Source organism: Lygodium microphyllum, chromosome 15, assembly GCF_053477565.2.
Source record: "Lygodium microphyllum isolate KBCC chromosome 15, Lygodium_microphyllum_v1.1.10, whole genome shotgun sequence".
Classification (NCBI taxonomy): Eukaryota; Viridiplantae; Streptophyta; class Polypodiopsida; order Schizaeales; family Lygodiaceae; genus Lygodium; species Lygodium microphyllum.
The window spans coordinates 133630211-133648317 of NC_141149.1; the positions used below are offsets into that span (position 1 = coordinate 133630211).

Below are 18107 nucleotides of genomic sequence, written 5' to 3' on the forward strand. Positions count from 1 at the left end.
AACAATGCAAGTCTAAAGTACACGCTTGAATTTACTTGCTTAGACAATGATATGGGTGTGCAAAGGTTAGGGCAAAGCACTGGGATTGATGCATCAACAAGCCTAAGGCTTCATAGAGCAAATTGGATCTATTTGAAACTAAGATTTGCATGTATTGCACATTGTTTATGGCGTACAGCGACGTGGAACCAAATTTTGCATCTCTAATGTCACTTTTGAAAGTCAATTGCACCGAGAACAGCATGTATTCAAATGCATTATACTTGTTAGAATGTGAATGGTTAGATTCATTGCACATTTAGTCAAGGTTGGTGAGAGCAACTAAGAATCCTATGCTAAAAACGAGTTTGACTGATTCAAAAGCAAGGCACATGGGAATAACACAAAGTGTGTACAACACAACACAGAGATAATAAACTCCAAAACGCGCAAAAAAAATGAAATGTAGAAGCGAATAAATACAAGGGCCTCGGGATTCTATGCCTTGTAGACCAATACTGAGGTGAGCTAAGATAAATCAATGACACTGATCAAAGCTGAAAAACAACTACACTTTCTTAACTATCCAAGCGGCAACACCTGTGAAGAAATCTCCATTGTGAAGTGAGTGAAATGCAATCCTTTGGACATATGACTATCAATGAAGAAGATGAAACTACTTTAAATGAAGGTGAGTATAATTTGACAAGAGCGACAACTGAAATGAAGGGTGTTGACTCCAAAAGATAGAACAATGATGAAAAACTAATGATAGAGACCTTAAATATGAAAGCGATGGATGTAGATCATGATGCATATTGCCAAATAATCAAAATGCAAAGAATGATAATAATGGAGAGCTCTAATGCGTAGGTGATGGGGGTAGATGATGACACCTATTGCCACATGATCAAAACGCAAGGAGAAAAATACATCAAAGACTACAACCACATGATGACAACAACTCCAAATGTAAGAAACCTAGCAAAATGAAGCAAATAGAGATCATCACCAACTAGGCAGCAGCATGCTATAAGTGGGGTGGTCAATATGACACAATGACTCTCCAAAATGATGAAGTAACAACTATTATTACCAAAATGACAAATGGCCTTAATGATTTAATTAAAATAAATTATAATTCTTGTACCTCTAGCTCTTAGAATTGTAATCATTGCACTAGCAATGAAAGATTTGACATCAAGGCATATAACGGACAAGTATATAGATTATGTAGTACAAGAATAGGACAAAATGAACAAGGTGCACTGTGAAACTTTTATTAAATTGAAAGTTTACACCTTACATTGAAAGTTTTACGCAATAAGTAGCTCACTTAGGGAACTTAAGTTATAAAGAAGGCCCTGAGCTTAACTTTCATCTAATGAGCAACTCACTTATGATTACTAACCAATTCATTAATTATCCCTTAATATAAAATGAGATTGGATTAAGGAGCATCCGGTTAAGCATTTAGAAAGCTCACCTTGGCTGTTTGGACTCTCTTTCTATTACATTTTTGGAGCAGCCCAAGTTTGGAGAGTTGTAGCAACCATCATGAGGTGTTGGACAACCAAAAATCACTCTCTATATTCTTATCTCTCTCTCTCTCAGGCGGTGCAAGCTCTATTTTACAACAAATCATAATCATGATTTACTGTTCACAACACATCAATTGCTAGGATTCACAAAAATCAGTCATTTGGGTATGGAATTGCTTGTTGAAGACATTCCAACCAAAACCCCCAATTCGCCCCTCGTTTTGGGTCACCAAATCATTGTATGAAAATTTAGGGTAGACATTTGCCCCTCATTTTTGGGTCACCAAATCATTGTATGAAGACCTAGGGTAAACATCAAGAAATATGTTTATAAATATGCAAGTCTGATTTCCAGCCATTGAAAGCATTACATTTAGCATCTAATCTCAACACAAATGCAAGTCCCATATTAGGATTTATGGACAACAAGTTTACAGGTCCCAATTACTTCAATTTAGCAATGTTGAAGGTGCATTGTTGAGGGCAAAGTTCTTTAAGATTCTTTGACAATCAATATTGAGGACCCATCCAATGAATTGGATCAGTTTGGGGCTAAGATTCGTGTGAATTCCACATTGATTGCAGTGAGACAGCAATGAGAGACCATGGAAGCACTTTCCAATGTCATATTGGTCAAAAATTGGAGTGATTGCAGCTTTGTGTGCTTGAAAATGCACTCTGTTGAATGTGTAATTGAGAAGCTCGTTGGTCAAGACTGGTAAAAGCAACTAAGGACATAGCAACTAGAGCGAATCTAGTTCATTGAAAAGCATGGCATGCAAGGAATCATTAGCAAAGAGAGTGTTGGTCTATGACAGCAGTGTTGATTGCACAGGTGGGCCACAAGTGGTTCATGTAAAGGCTTATCTTCAATATTAAAGAAATACCATAAGGGGCACTCACTTTGAAAGCCAATCTTGCGTCATATCCTGTACAAGGGTGTTCCAGCTCTTAGGTTCTTTGTGTCAGTTTTTCCCTTTGCTAAATTGAATAGTATGTGCAATGTGAGTTTATGCTCACTGCCCTATAGACCATGTCTACAAGTCAATTTCAGCTCCAACTCCAAATGCACATGGACAACAGCTCCATGTAGTGTCTTCTAGTTAGGCACAAGCTAGTGGAGAGGCACACTCACTGATGATGATGATGAGTGAAAGAGTAAGAAGTGAGTTGAATGCCACAACATGTCCTTATAAAGGGAATTTTTGGACATTTGTCCTACTATGAGAAAGAGAGCCAACAAACACAAACATAGCTTTTTGGAGTTGTTTTCAAGGATCAAATTGGGTATTAATGAACTACAATTTAATGCTAATCTATGACATGATTTCGGTTGCTCAACACAACCCACCATCACTATAGATGTCCATCAAGCCCGGCCTTTTTGATACCTTGTAAAAAATTACCCTTGACCATCAACCATGGATGATCCTTGATAAGCAAATAATAGATCTCATTGTCTAATGCATGGTCCAAAATCAGCTTTCCCTTAATTTGCCATTCTTATCAAAGCTGATCCAAGTCCAAGTACGAAAGGGTGCCAAGCAGACAAAGAGCTCAAAAACGAGACCCATAAATCTTGATGCCCTCAAGACATATGAAACACTTGTCGTTGTGGCCTAAAGATATCAAACTTTGCCATGCAGACAAAAGTACACTACTAACATCGAAAGCGGTCTCACCATCCTCTTCAACTTAGATTGAACTTATATTTTTGAGCCATGAAACGATCATGGAAGAAGCCAAGTTTTCAGCCTATAAAGAGCGAGCTTACAACTGGTTATCCATTAAATGCCATAATGATTTCCCAAGGACCACTTCCAATCATGAACCAAAAAAAAAAAACACACACACACACACACACACTCTCTCTCTCTCTCTCTCTCTCTCTCTCTCTCTCTCACACACACACATTTGTCTTGAGTTTTCAAGTTACACAAAAAAGAGAAAGCTATTGCGAGTCTAGGATAGTATTGTTGTGTGGATACACAAGAAGCACCAATTCAATACATGACTAATATGAATTGTTACAACTTTTGCCTTTGATGCCCACTAATATCTCGGGATCCTTGGCCCATCATTGTGAAATAACTAACTTCCACATCACGAGCACCTCACATTTGCACATTTGATTAACACTTAACGAAATGCTAAGCAAAGCATTAAATTTTAACCTCCTCCTAACAGAACTCCCCCTTGAAATCCTTGCAATTGCCCTCGATTGCATTGCAATTTGCCAAAAACATTTGTTGCCACTATTGGAAGTATATGCTCGCATCATGGATAAACAACATGTGCATGTATTGTTTAACCATGCTCGTGCTCTTTGCATATCTGATATTCCAATTACTTAAACAAATTGCAATCCACACACATAAATCATAACTATTATAAAAATGAGGGATGCATCCACATGCCAAATCTCAACACTACTCTAACTACCATGGCATTGTAATGCATAAACTAAGTATAAACAGTGCCTCATAGCAATGATGCACCACATGATATTCTCTTCCATCAACCATGTATTCCATATATGTCAGTGACCTTGTAAATGTATAGTTTGAGAGCCTAGCTGCAAACACATTTGCATACCAACTCACAGTGACTAGTACATAGAATAGTGATGCCAATGGCAGTAGTATCAACATAGAATATCCTAAATGCAAACCAAGTACATCCGAGATCCACTACATAACTGAGTTGTCCTTTACTAGGGAAATGCAGGTGCAGTTTTCCCCTTGCACATTAGGCAATACTCTAAATCTTCTATGCTCTACTAAGCTTGAAAGAGCCTGATCCAAAATGAGCTCTAATTGGAACATATCAAGATAAAGTGCATCATTGAGGATGATTTTCCATATCTCCTTCCTCCATCTATTTGCATCCTTCCATTGGTGAAACAATACTGAAACTTCATCAAGAAGCATATGGAAAGTTTTATCTCTCACTTTACTTGCCTCGAAACCTCCACTAGGTTCTAGGCCTTTGTCTCTTTGGACCACATACATCCTTGAAACTTTTACATTATTGCCAAAAAGGGTGCATTGGTTGCATTTCCCTCATTACCAGTACTACATGGAGCGTTTGCATGACCAATATTGATATCGTGAGTCCCAAACATAGTGGGCTGTATATATGCATTGCCAAACTTGTCACTTTGTGCCCTAGCATCATACCAACTTTGCTATACACCACATAGATCCTTGAAACTTTTACATTATTGCCAAAAAGGGCGCATTCGTTACATTTCCCTCATGACCCGCACTACATGGAGCATTTGCATGACCAATATTAATATCGTGAGTCCTAAACATAGTGGGCTGTATATATGCATTGCCAAACTTACTACTTTGTGCCCTAGCATCATGCCAACTTTGCTATACATTGGGTTTTTCATTCTATTTGCCATACCTTGATACATTAGGCCTTGTGGCTACGTACTAAACACATTTAGTCCTTGCGTCTCCACAGCTGAAGCATTATCAACCATTTCTTGGAAAATTGAACCACCACCAAAGTATCCCATGTGACCCACTGAAATCAGCCTTCCTCCTCGCATAGGGTGGTAAATAACCTAATTAAGCACTAATTACAACAAGCATAAAATTCACATAAACTGAACAAGCACACTTTACCACTTTAATCTTGGGCAATGGTTTGAACTCCTTCATTAATCCAAGTGCCTCCTGCTGTCAAAACTGACGAGCAAACCTCCAAAAACCAGATTGGGGTTTGACCTTCACCTTGCTCTTTGAAAGACAAATTCAGCCCCAAATCTGATATTGGTTAGCTGGCCTCTTGACTCTCCCTGAAATTTTCTCAATTTCAATTACTATAAATTCAAGTCCTAGACTTTCAATTCTAAGCACACATCCCAATGGGGCAGTCAAAACCCTAATTTTTGCTGTAAATTAGGGTTCACAGCAAAGATTGACTGAAATCTCTTTCTCTGATGGCTCAAACTACTGGAAAATGCTAAGATAACATGAGAAATGGCTGGAAATGATAGAGAAGGCTATAGACATCATCATGAGAGACACTAAAAACCTACTATTGCCCTACTCAAATAACCATGAAAGCTGTCGTCTATAGCTTAAGACCACCAAAAAGACTATTGCCCCATCTTGTATGCTATCATCTGCGCCAAAAGGACCTTGGGCTGCTGTCATCTGCTCCTGGAGGGCTCCAGATTGCTGTCACATACTATAGGACCGATCCCTAGTGGCTGCAAATCACATCAGCAACCTCTCCTTGCTCTCTAACAACCTTCTTTTCTCTCATAATGGTTGGAATAGACTTCCACCAGTCCCTAAAAACGTTTTCCCTACTTGCCTGGGCAAGTTTTGCTAAGTGGCAGCCATCTAATCTCATTTTCCAACATTATCTAACTTATTCAATTCAAAATATTAATTTAAAAAAATAATTAATAATTATTTTAGTACTCAAAAAATCAATTTTACCAGTCAATAATTAAATTGACTAGACCAATTTATCTTCCAAGTATCCCTGAGTAGTTATTGACCCTTAGATTGGCATTAATTAATTAATTAATGCCTAGTCTCTAATGCACCATTGACATTAGTGGCCAATAAATTGGTCTAGGCTCAAATCTGACACTAAGTACCACCTAGTATCTGTCAAGCATAACTTATTACAGCTTTTGCCTTTGGTACCAACTAATATCTCGGGGTCTTAGATCCCCCACTGTGAAATAATTAGCTTGCATCTCACATGCAAATCACATTAGCACATTTCATTAACTTTTAATCAAACGCTAAGCAAAGCAATAAAATTTCACATCCTCGTGATAGACCACCCCCTAGAAATCTCTACAATCATCCTCAATTGCACTACATTGTGCAAAAGGAAAAGCATATTGTATTGGAATTTCCTTAGGCATCACAATCACAACATTGGCCAATGTTATCCAACCATGCCATATATCCCAAACTTGCCGAAAATTTCCAGCCAACATATATATAACATAAAACTGAAAACTAGTCTAGAACCATTGCTAGAAACCCATTGGATGCATCATAACTCATGTTTCTCAACTATTCTGACTTTAGAACCATAGTAAAGCATATTCTCAACATAAACCATGGCTGAAACTATCAATGGCATTTACTAACATGCTATTGTCTATGGAACTAGTTGTAGACCATTGAAAACTGAGTATCAATTAATCATAAATTGATCACTTTTTTATCTACGAACTTATCACCAACTGATTACAAAAATTGATTAGTAACTAATGTAAAAACGGATGCAAAATTGATCCCAAAAGTGGCCATAAACAGTTTTCAGACTAATCAAAGACTGAGCTAAAACTCATCAAAATTTTCGTCTCAAAACTAAAACAAAAACTCATGCCTGATCATGAACTCACCCCAAATTGATGCAAAAGTATAGTCTCAAAGCCACGGTAACAACCATACTCATCTACATACATCTCACAATGACTTAGTACACTAAATAGCGCACGACAAACATATTATTACCACAGTACCTTGGATGCATACTGAATACATCGGAGATCCACTACATACGAGAGTTGTCCACAATTGGAGAAGTGGAAGTGCTACCTCCTCCTTGAGCATTAGGTAATACTCTGGATCCTTGTTCTGCTAAACCTGATTGAGCCCAAATTGAAGTCGGCTCTAACTGAAAGACATCTAGATAAAGTTGCAACAATTGAGGATGGTCCGCCAAGTCATCCACTTTCCATCTATTGGTAAAACTCACCAAGAAGCATATGGAAACTTTATCTCTAACTTTACTTGCCTTGAAATCTCCTAGGTTGTAAGCCTTTCTTTCCCTTAAGCATTCTTATGCTTTATACTTTCACAATGTTGCAATTTCAACTTAACTAATATACAACATTGCATCCAATTGACTAGCCCCTCATGTATATCTGACATGCTACGAGCCAGATACATTAAGCACCATTTTTATTTGCATACTTTGAACCATTGCAATGTGACTTTGCATAGAAATTTGCATACTACCAATCACCATACCAAGATACACTTTCCCATACATTGCATGTATTACTAGCAACATTTTTCCTTATGACCAACACTATACGTAGCATTTGTATAACCAGCATTTATACCATGAGTCCCAAACACAATGGGCTACATACATGCATTGTCAAACTTGTCACTTTGTGCCCTAACATCATGCCAACATTATTAAACATAGAGCTATGCATATTATCAGTCATATTTGGATACAATGGGCCTTGTATACCACGCATTGGTTGTTGCATATGATAAGAGCTGTGCCATACATCCCCATATGCGGTCCCTGACCTACCATAGCATGGAAACTAGCACCACCAAAGTAACTTAGTTACCTCATAATTGCACACATGCCCTGCTGTCCAAAAAACATTGGATTGGCACTTCTAAGTTGGCCTTCTATATACATCAATTGCCCTACTAGCATCATTTGCTTATGCTCACTACCCACGTTTGGAACTTCATGCTATTGTATTGGCACTTCCTTCAATGCATCTTGCTGTCCCATAGCTCTCAAAAACAATTTCCTCTTCTTGCCTTTACTACACTGGGGATTGGCCTTCACCCTGCTCCTTGAAAGACAAATTCAACCCCAAATTTGATATTGGTTGGCTAGCCTCCTAAATCTCTCTAAAAGTCCTCAATTTCAGCTATTGGAATTCAAGTCTTAGGCTCTCAATTTTGAGCATCATCCCAAGGCAACTATCAAAACCCAATTAGGATTTACATCAAAGATTGACTGAAATCTCTTCCTCTAATGGCTCAAACTGTTGAAAAATACTAAGATAACTCAAGAAATGACTCGGGAATGAGAGAGAATGATGTAGAGAGAGAAATTTCAAAGTTTCACCAACTACTATTGCCTTGCTCAAACAGCCATGGAAGATGTCGCCTACAGCTTAGGACCACCAGAAAGACTATTATCCCCTTCTCTATGTTGTCATCTACACCAAAAGGACCTTGGGCTGCTGTCACCTGCTCCTAAAGGGCTCCAAACTACTGTCACATGCTGCAGGACCGATCCCTAGTGGCTGCAAATCACATCAGCAGCCTCTCCTTGCTTCTAATAACCTTTTTCTCTCTCACAATTGACTGGAATAGACTTCCACTAGTCCCTAAAAAAGTTTTTCCTACTTGCATAGGCAAATTTTGCCAAGTGGCAACCTTTTAATCCCATTTTTTATCATTATCCAATTTATTAAATTAATTTTTAGAATATTAATTTTGAAAATTAATTTAACAATTATTCTAGTGCGCAAAAAAGCAATTTCACTAACCAATAATTAAATTGGTTAGTCCAATTTGTCTTCCAAGTATCCCTGAGCAATTATTGACCCTTAGACTAACATTAATTAATTAACTAATGCCTAGTCTCTAATGTCACCACTAACATTAATGGCTAATAAATTGGTGTAGGCCCAAATCTGACACCAAGTACCATCGAGTACCTATCAGGCATATAACTTATTACAACTTTTGCCTCTAGCACCAATTGATATCTTGAGATCCTAGGTCCCACACTGCAAAATAATTAACTTGCACCTCACATGTGCAAGTCACATTAGCACATTTGATTAACTTTTAATCAAATGCTAAGCAAAGCAATAGAATTTCACATCCTCATGACACCCACATTAGCACACTTCCCTTACTATCCAAAAAGCATTGGATTGAAACCTCCAAGTTAGCCTTGCATATGCATCAATTGCACCACTAGCATCATTTGTTTATGCTCACTATCCACATTTGGAAGATCATGCTACTACGTTGGCTTTTTCTTCAGTACATCTTGCTGTCCTAAAGCTCTTGAAGATGATTTTCTCTTCTTGCCTTTACTATCCTTCTTTAAGGGGTTCAAAAAGCGCAAAAGCGCATAAACTAAGAATCTTTTGCCAATTGCAAAGACATCTTAGTTGCTGAACTTTACACTGATCCCATCAAATTCCTCTTCCTCTTGTTGGCCATCAGCTTCAAGAGGCCTAAAAGGATCAATCTCTTGTCCAATTCCCTCATTCTCAGCTTGCTATCTATGTTGCCTACCTTGTCCAAGATCAAGCATGGTATTTTCCCCAATACTTTGTGAATTTTCAAATTCAAAGACATCATCACTGCGTGCTTGATCCTATCTCATTGTATAAAGACATTCTTGTTGTGATGCTCAATTGATTCCAGCACTCGACCAATGCTTCTTACTTCCAATCAAGTGCCACAAGCCCACTAATTCAAGGGAGTTGATAGTATCCTAGCAATGGAACCATGAAACTAGCCTTCCTTAACATTAATTACAACAAGTCACAAATTCACATAAACTGAAATTGAAATGTTACTGATTAATTCTTGGACATTGGACACCCAGTTTGGCCCCAAAAGGCACCCCTTGGAATATTTCTTTAACTCATATTAGTAAAGGTTTTAGTACACTAAGATCCAGCCTAATCTCCTTCAATCTTCAATACATCTTGCTGTCCATACCAACCAATAAGCTTCAAACCAATTGAACCTTGATTTGCTTGGAGATTGATCTTGATGATAAATTCTGCCACGGACTTAATGTTGTCTAGCTAGCCTCTTGAAATTTTTTGAAATCCCCAAATTTCAGCTGCTGAATTTCAAGTACTAGGCCCTAATTTTTTAGCACTCTTTCCAAAGTAGTTGTCAAACCCTAATTTCTGCTCTAAATTAGGATGTACAGCAAATAATTTTCAAATTCTCCACCTCCAATAGCTTGAATTGCTAAGATTTGGTAAGGTAACTTGAGAAATGGTTGAGAGAATAAAAGGAAATTGGAGGGTGAGAAATTTCAAAGTTCCATCACTAAAATTGGCTAAAACTTAAAGTTGCAATGCTATGAATGACTAATTAACTACAACCAACTATCAATAGAAGCCCCGCATGCAATTACCTCCCCTACTAGAGTAAGGTATCCTATGCAAAGGTTGGCATATGATGGTTCTGTTGCTCATTGTTCGTATATGGTGAATGTTATAAAATTAGTTGAGCCCACTTGTTTTGAGGAAACTATGAATCGTGTGAATTGGGAGAAAGCCACAGATAAAGAAATGGTTGTATTGAATGTAAATCAAACTTGGGATTTGGTGCCATTGCCTAAGGGAAAAAAAGTTGTAGGCTACAAGTGGCTTTACAAAGTAAAACTAATGCACATGAAAGTATGAGTAGGTATAAAGTAATATTGGTTGCCATAAGGTTATGCACAGACTTATGGACTTGATTAGGAGGAGGTGTTTGCTCCAATGGTAAAGATGGCAACTATCAAAGCTGTCATTGTAATAGCTACAGCAAAAGGTTGAGTCTTGCATCAAATGGATATAAAGAATGCACTTTTACATGGTAAGTTGCAAAAAGAAATGTATATGGAGCATCTACAGTGTTACGAGAGTATGATTCACACCAATTATGTATGTAACAACCTACGCAAAGCCTTGAATGGGCTGACACAAGCACTAAGAACATGGCATAACAAGATAGCACAATATCTTGTCTCTATTGGTTCTCATGTTGGAAATACAAATCGCTCGTTTTATGGACGTCACAGTGATAGGGGTATTGTCGTGATTACCTCGTATGTGGACAATTTGATTGTTAGGAATGACAATATGCAAGAGGTGGAGCAAGTGAAGAGTCTTCTCAAGCAAAAATTTGACATGAGAGATTTATGTTGACAAAGTACAGTATGGCTGATTGTAAGCCAATCTCAATGCCATTAAATCAAAATGTGAAGTTAAGTGCTAATGTGGCTGAGATATTGGAGGATCCCACACTGTACAAGAAGATAATAGGAAGTTTGATATGTACTACTATCACTAGGCCAAATTGTAACTATACAGTTGGTTTGGAGAGTCAAAGTATGCAACTGCCTTGTGAGCCTTATATGGACAGTGTGAGACATATCTTGCAATACCTTAAGGCTACATTAAATTATGATATGTTTTACGAGGCTGATTCGGTAGTGCAATTATTTGGTTATATTGATGCAGATTGAGTAGATAGTGTGTCTGATAGGAAATCCATCGGTGGTGGTGTTTTTTCCTTTGGAAGTGGGGCTGTGAGTTGGAGCAATAAGAAACAACCCAATGTTGCACTATCAAGTACAGCGACAAAGTACAAAGGTGCTACTATAATAGCATGTGAGGTAGCTTGGCTGTGAAAGCTACTTGATGACTGGTAGATATAGATAGATAGAAAAGTTATCATTTATATGATAATATGAGCAACATACACTTGGCAAGGAACCCGATGTTTCCTGCATGCACGAAACACATTGAGGTTCATTACCATTTCATTAAAGAGAGAATCTTAGGAGGTGACATTGATCTCACATATGTGAGCACAGAGGAGCAAGTTGCATATATTTTCACCAAGGCCCTAGAAGCAGCAAAGTTTCAATAATTTCTTAGCTTACTTCGGAGTACAAGACATGGAGTTGAGCTTAAGGAGAAGTATTAAGATGTCAAGCTCAACACAAGCTGACACTCACATACCTAGATGACTGTTTCCACATTCATATCACTAGCATGATTAGTACCTGCATTAACATATGCTTCTAGTGATACTTTACAGCTAGATATCAATTAGTCCACCTACCTAATATCTATCTGATCATCTTGCTAGTTAGCATGTTCACACTATGTACCACTTGAATATTATGCATGTTGTATTTTCTCTTTATTCTTGGTAGACTTTTATAGTAGAGAAACAGAAAAATAATAAGAAAGATTAGAGTTTTCAACTTCCTATCTTGTGTGCATTCTCTATGCATTGTGTGTCTTGCAACAGCTCAAGCTCCCTCTCTCTCCCCCTATCTTTTCACTCCATATGCATCTATTGCTCTTCATCTCAACAAACTTCTATGGATTATCTTCCAATGTTACAAGTTGTGGTTTTCCTCCACCTCATCTTTGTTATTTGCTATCCAAAAGTTGTCAGCAATCACAGCAACCATGGCTTTCATATCATGACAGGCTTCAAAGTCTATGCTCACATAGCATATTGAACTTAGTGTGTACACACATTGAAAAAGAGAACAAAAATATTTTGCTCATAAGAAACTTAATATTTGTGGAGGAATGCATGTACAATTAGATTTAAGACACCATCTTTACTAGAAAACTCCATAAAACTAGGCCGATACATATAAATGCCCCTTGTACACCACAAATAAAAACTAACATATCTTTAAAAAATTGTGATTGAAAATTGCATTGAAGTATGAGTTTTTTTAAATAAAATAATCAAAATAGAAGTTCTTGACATTTTGATGCTGATACTCCACAAATTTCAATAATTGAAAACCCCAAACAGAAAGGGATACCTCCAATGTGTTCAAAGGTTGTATTGATGGCTGCCAACCATTTGTCTTTTTCCAAATTTGCTCGATCTATGAGCAATCTCTTGTTGACATCTTCAGCTAACTTAGTCTCATGAGCTCGTCCTTCTGCCTCAGCCATGGCTCTAACCCTTATGGTTTCTCTTTCAATCTGTGCTCTCTCTCTCTCAGTTCGACGATGCAAAGCTTGAACTTGCTCTTCTGTTTGACGTCGCATCTGTTCTTGTCGAGCAGCAGCCTCCTCTTGCATTTTCACTAGTTCAGTGTTTCTTGTTCTTTGAGCTTCATGTTCAGCCTGCATCAAATGACCAGCATGATGAGCTTTACCACGGAATACAAAGACACCTCAAAATATAAACAAATGGCACATCTGTAATCACAGCCCTGCAACATGGAACCCTTCCCACAAAAGCAAATGGCAAGTATTGGGATATCTGCTACCTGCATTCGCTTTCTTGCAAGTTCATCCTCATAACGAGCCATTTGTGCTTTAGTCTGTGCTTGCTGCTCAACAAGTTTCCGTTGCTCTTCATACATCTGTTGTTGCCTTTCCTGGAAATAAGAGAGAGTGCACAAAGTGAGATCAAATAGTGATAACCCAGAAGATAGTTCATTCTAAATACTATACTAAAACTTCATGCTGACTAGTATGCCCAAAGTTGTAACTAACAGAACATAAAAGAGTGGCAAAGAAAACACAGACAAAAGATATGTTTGCCAATCGCCTGTACCTTATTTCATTCGGGTTCAGATTTCAATATCAGACTTCACTATGAAGGGAATATAACAGTAGCAGACTTACGTCTTACAAACTTACAATGTCCTTTTGAGTTTGGTAAGCTTCAAGTGCTGCCTTTCGAGCAGCTTCTGCTGCTAAGCGAGCATCCTCTTGCTTCCGCATAAGTTCAAAAACCTGTAAAACAGGCGAAAATGATGGAAATCTTTCTTCAATGTCATCAAAATTGCCTGTACAACTATGCACTACTAGGAACAAAATTTCAAAAGAGAACAATCATAAGCCAAAAAGGTGGCTGTTTTAGCACACTGCACTCCTCAAAAAGTCATGTAATGTACAATACGCAGTGATCTCCTTACTACATTCTATCCTAGACAATGCACAGGTTCTAGGCTTGATGTTCATTTTCTGAACATCAAAGATCCACGTGGCAGAGCAATTTTGCATGGCTCAAAACATGGTGGCCAAAGTAGAAGGTGAAGAACCTGCACCTACAAACCAAAGACCGAGCATCCTCGAAGCTCCAGAAGAAAGCCTCAGAAGATCAAGGTCAAAACCATGGTGAAGAAGTCTCAAGCCACTCAGATAGCAAAGTCATTAAAAAAGTCAGCGATATCAAAATGATGATGAAGAATAGGGAGAGCAAGAGATACCTGGGTTCCTCGTGGTCAACCAGCTTGAACTATCAAAAGTCCACAATTCACAGCATAATTCAGACACATAAGCAGTAGAAAAACACTGAGATGGGAGCAAAAGTGGAGTATAGTGAATAATCACAACAACCAACACAATGGACCCTCTACAATTGAAGACACAAAATACAAAATGCAAACGCAGAACACAAAAAAAGAAAAGTGTGCATATAATCAAATCAGTTAAAATACAAGGTTTACCACAGTCCGGAGCAGTCAACCAACAAACACAAGATCTGAGAGAGGTGCAATCGCATGGCAACGCAAGGATCAGCCTTGGCAACAGCATGATCATCCCCCCATGACACCAGCAACAGTCAAAACACAGGTTGCAGCTGTCTTTGGAGGAGGGAAAACAGGTCACCCAAACTCCATGTGATAGGTTGCCAGCAGTAAACGAAGGGGAAGAGGCAGCAAACACAAGGTTCTAAAGCTTTGACAATGAAAAATGCAAAGTGCAGCAGTTCAGATCAGTAGCAAAACAAGTCGCCTAGCACAAAAATAGGTTGCCCAGTATGCAGCAGGTGTGAGAATAGCAAAATCCAGCAATTCAAGACCTAAAACGATCAACAACAGCAGTACAAAGCACCAAACCCAGCAACATAGGTTGTTTGATACATTGTGAGAATGAGCAACAGAATCAGAATAATCACAGCTCAGCAAGAAATGTACTATACAAACCACACAGGTGAATGGCGTGTGCAGTGACCAGCAATATCTCCAAACTCTCTCCCTCCAAAAAGTGGATGTGATCCAAGTTAACAAGAATGGAGTGGAGCATGTATAGACTCTAGAGCAAGCACTAAGACAATAGCCCTACATGAGCTGCCCAATTGCCCATAAAGGTACCCAATACAAAGCCAAATAAAGAGCCTAACAACGCTGAAATGTACACCACTAAGATGTGTTGCAAGCTCTACAAGGGCATCTTTCTAAACTAAGGCGGCTACTATTTTTGGCTGGAAGTAGGTAAATTCTTTACGGCCTAATGGGGTGCTCTAGGAGCTTGATTGGAGTTTGGAAAGATTCCAACTATGGTAAAGCTTTGCTTATTATAGCAAATACGCATTTGAATTTCCATAATGCTTTTATTGGAATGGAAATGCATAAACTTGAAAATTATAGGCCTTAAATTGTATTGGCCAAGAGAAAGTTACACCCAAGTTCTGGATAGCTGGAGCCTGCATGGTGAGCAATTTGGCTTTGACTATTGCCACAGGGGGGGCGCGCGCGAAAGAAAACAAAACTTACACGTGGTAGTTTGCTTGCCTTGTGATTCCCATTGCAAATGTGTTTTACATTTCTGCATTTGTTTGTGCACAGTGCTTCACATGTCTACGCTGCTGACCATTTTGCTTGTGGACTGCTTCAAATGTCACTGTTGCTCTCCATTTTGCATATGCTTTTGACTAGCTTAGTGGTCACTCATACCTTGTAGCCCATTTGTGCTTTTCTCATGGTTTTTCATGTGCATTTGGTGGAGTAGTGCTTACTTACATTTATAGCTCTCACACAATCTCAATGCATTCACATGCTTTTCAACAATTACTGATCAATCTTTGTGTTTGTATTTGACCTCTATAGTTTGCTACCTTAAGCCTTGTCTTAGCATTGAGACAGGATTTTGCTTGTCTTTTTGTGTTTCAAGTCTATTGTTTCAACAATGGCATCCATACAATTGGCTACAACTGTCCCAACCAAAGTACTGACTTTATGCTTCTCTCTTTCTCACGATTATTTGTTCATATGGCCTAAATTAAAATTGGAATCGTCAACTAGCATCTAATCTAATAATACTTATGAAGCTTTGGTTGAGTGCTATGGCATTTATCACAGTTGGCATACTTTAACTTTTAAGGATGCCACTTTTCAAGAGTTGTTTCACCTCCCATTCTCATTGGCATTTGGAGGATTTTACATCTTCTATGGTAGACGTATGTATTGTGAGCATGGCAAGTGCTCTTCAAGAGTGAGCAGATTGCTCTCACAACTAACAAGAGAAGAACTTAAGAGAAACTGAACTAGAACTTAATTGCGAGATAGCTAGATTACAAGAGAACTTGATTACTAGAGAACGCTCACAAGAGCATGGCTTGATTACAAGACGGGTAAAACAAGACAAGAACTGGAAGAGGACTTACCTCGCAAAAGCTTGTTGAGCTAAAACACACTTTATAGCTAATTAGCATCTTTTAACAGCCCTAAAACACACTTAATTAATGAAAAACACAAATTTGGTGCAAGGTTCGAAAGAGTTTCAGTGGTCCCCTAAAACCCTAATTTTTTGGGACACTCTTCAACATCTATAAATAGACGGGCTACCCACCATTCAGCCTTATCCCTTCAGTGCAGGTTCTCACTCCTATGCTGTGTTTGGTCCATCTACCATCGCCAACCCACAAACTACCTCCTCCTTCCTGCGTTCAACTCTCCATCAGCCAGGCAATAGGTGGTAGGCCTCCCTCGTCATCAAGCGTCAGCCTTGCAGTCTACGTTCAACCTTTTCACCCCTAGGCGGCAATTGGTGATCATCCTCTCCCTGTTGGCGACCATCTTCTCCCTACTAGTGGCCATCCTACACTTGTGTTCGCATCTTTCTACTAGCACCCTTTGCTCCAAGCACCTTCCCTACTATCGCCTCAGCCATCTGATCATCTATGATTAGCATTTGGAGTTTCCCTTGACTTCCGCACTCTAATTGGTGATCACAACACTTGGGATACATCTCTGGTGGACATCACTCTCCAACACTGCATTGCTCTACCCTTGAGCATTCTATATACTCTTATATTCATTTACAACATTCATTCACTTCAAAGTTTATTCTCTCTATGTTTGTCTCTGCGTTTGAGTTTTGAGTTTTTGTGTTTTGAGTTTTGCATTTTGCATTTAGGGTTTGAGTTTTGCTTGTCTTTGTTTGAGTCTTTGTGTTTCAGTCTTAGTTGTACATGTTGTGTTTTCTCACTGCAAACCCTAGCATATCTTCACATGGTATCTGAGCCGATGCTCTTCTAAAGAGTAACTTGCAATGATTGTGGAGGCTAGTTTTTGTGCAAGACACACATGTGACTTAGTTCTAACTCATAATGTCTCGAGTACCTTCTTCTTCATATCCTATGATGCCCTACCAGCTTCTCCATCATTAGAGGCTTTGAGAAGGTATTATGGTCTCAAGGAGAAGGTAGATATACCTTCACCTTTACCATCTTCTTCTTCTCATTTTGTCATCTTACAGATGAAGAGTTTGAGGAGTACTTGTACATCACATACAGTTCGGTTTACACTCCTTCAAAGAGTGCTACTACTCAATTTAGACCAATTGGTGAGACTGGTCATCTCTCTAATCTTGGAGGGATTATGACATTTGGCACGTCTAACGATCCATCTCCTTTATCTCCGCCAGGCCTTGTGTCAAGTTCGTATTAACCCTTTTGAGTCATATGAGCCAAAACCCTCTCCTATTTCTTCTTTTGTTGTGCAAGATCCAGATGATTTTCAGTATATTAACTTTAATAAAGGAGGCTCTCAAAGCAGACACCCTTCATCATGTATACCTCTACCATGTGTTTCATTTAAGCAAGTAAACCACACTTCTTAACTCCCTCCCATCCCACCACTATCTTCTCCACATTCTAATCTACTCACATCCTCATTCCAAAATCTTGGATTATACACTTCACTTCCACTCAAAGCACACTAGGAATTGGATCTTCCATCTCCGCTCCTAATACTTTCTCTTTCTCCATTCCACCATCTACCTACCCTCCATTCGATCCACCTCTTGGTGTA

At 38.6% G+C, this 18107-nt stretch overlaps 1 protein-coding gene across 2 annotated transcripts in view; it reads right to left on the reverse strand.

The window, feature by feature from the left end:
- LOC148025095 (uncharacterized) overlaps positions 1–18107 on the reverse strand; it is a 43117-nt gene that overhangs the window by 14638 nt on the left and 10372 nt on the right. The window contains exons 2-4 of one of the 2 annotated variants that reach the window (XM_087694803.1): positions 13708–13803; positions 13332–13442; positions 12876–13185 (exon numbers count right to left, since the gene is read on the reverse strand). In XM_087694803.1, the coding sequence (XP_087550929.1) occupies positions 12876–13185; positions 13332–13442; positions 13708–13803 (517 nt within the window). Of the gene's footprint in view, positions 1–12875; positions 13186–13331; positions 13443–13692; positions 13805–18107 lie in introns of those variants that run through there. The other variant, XM_087694804.1, reaches the window with a different exon arrangement.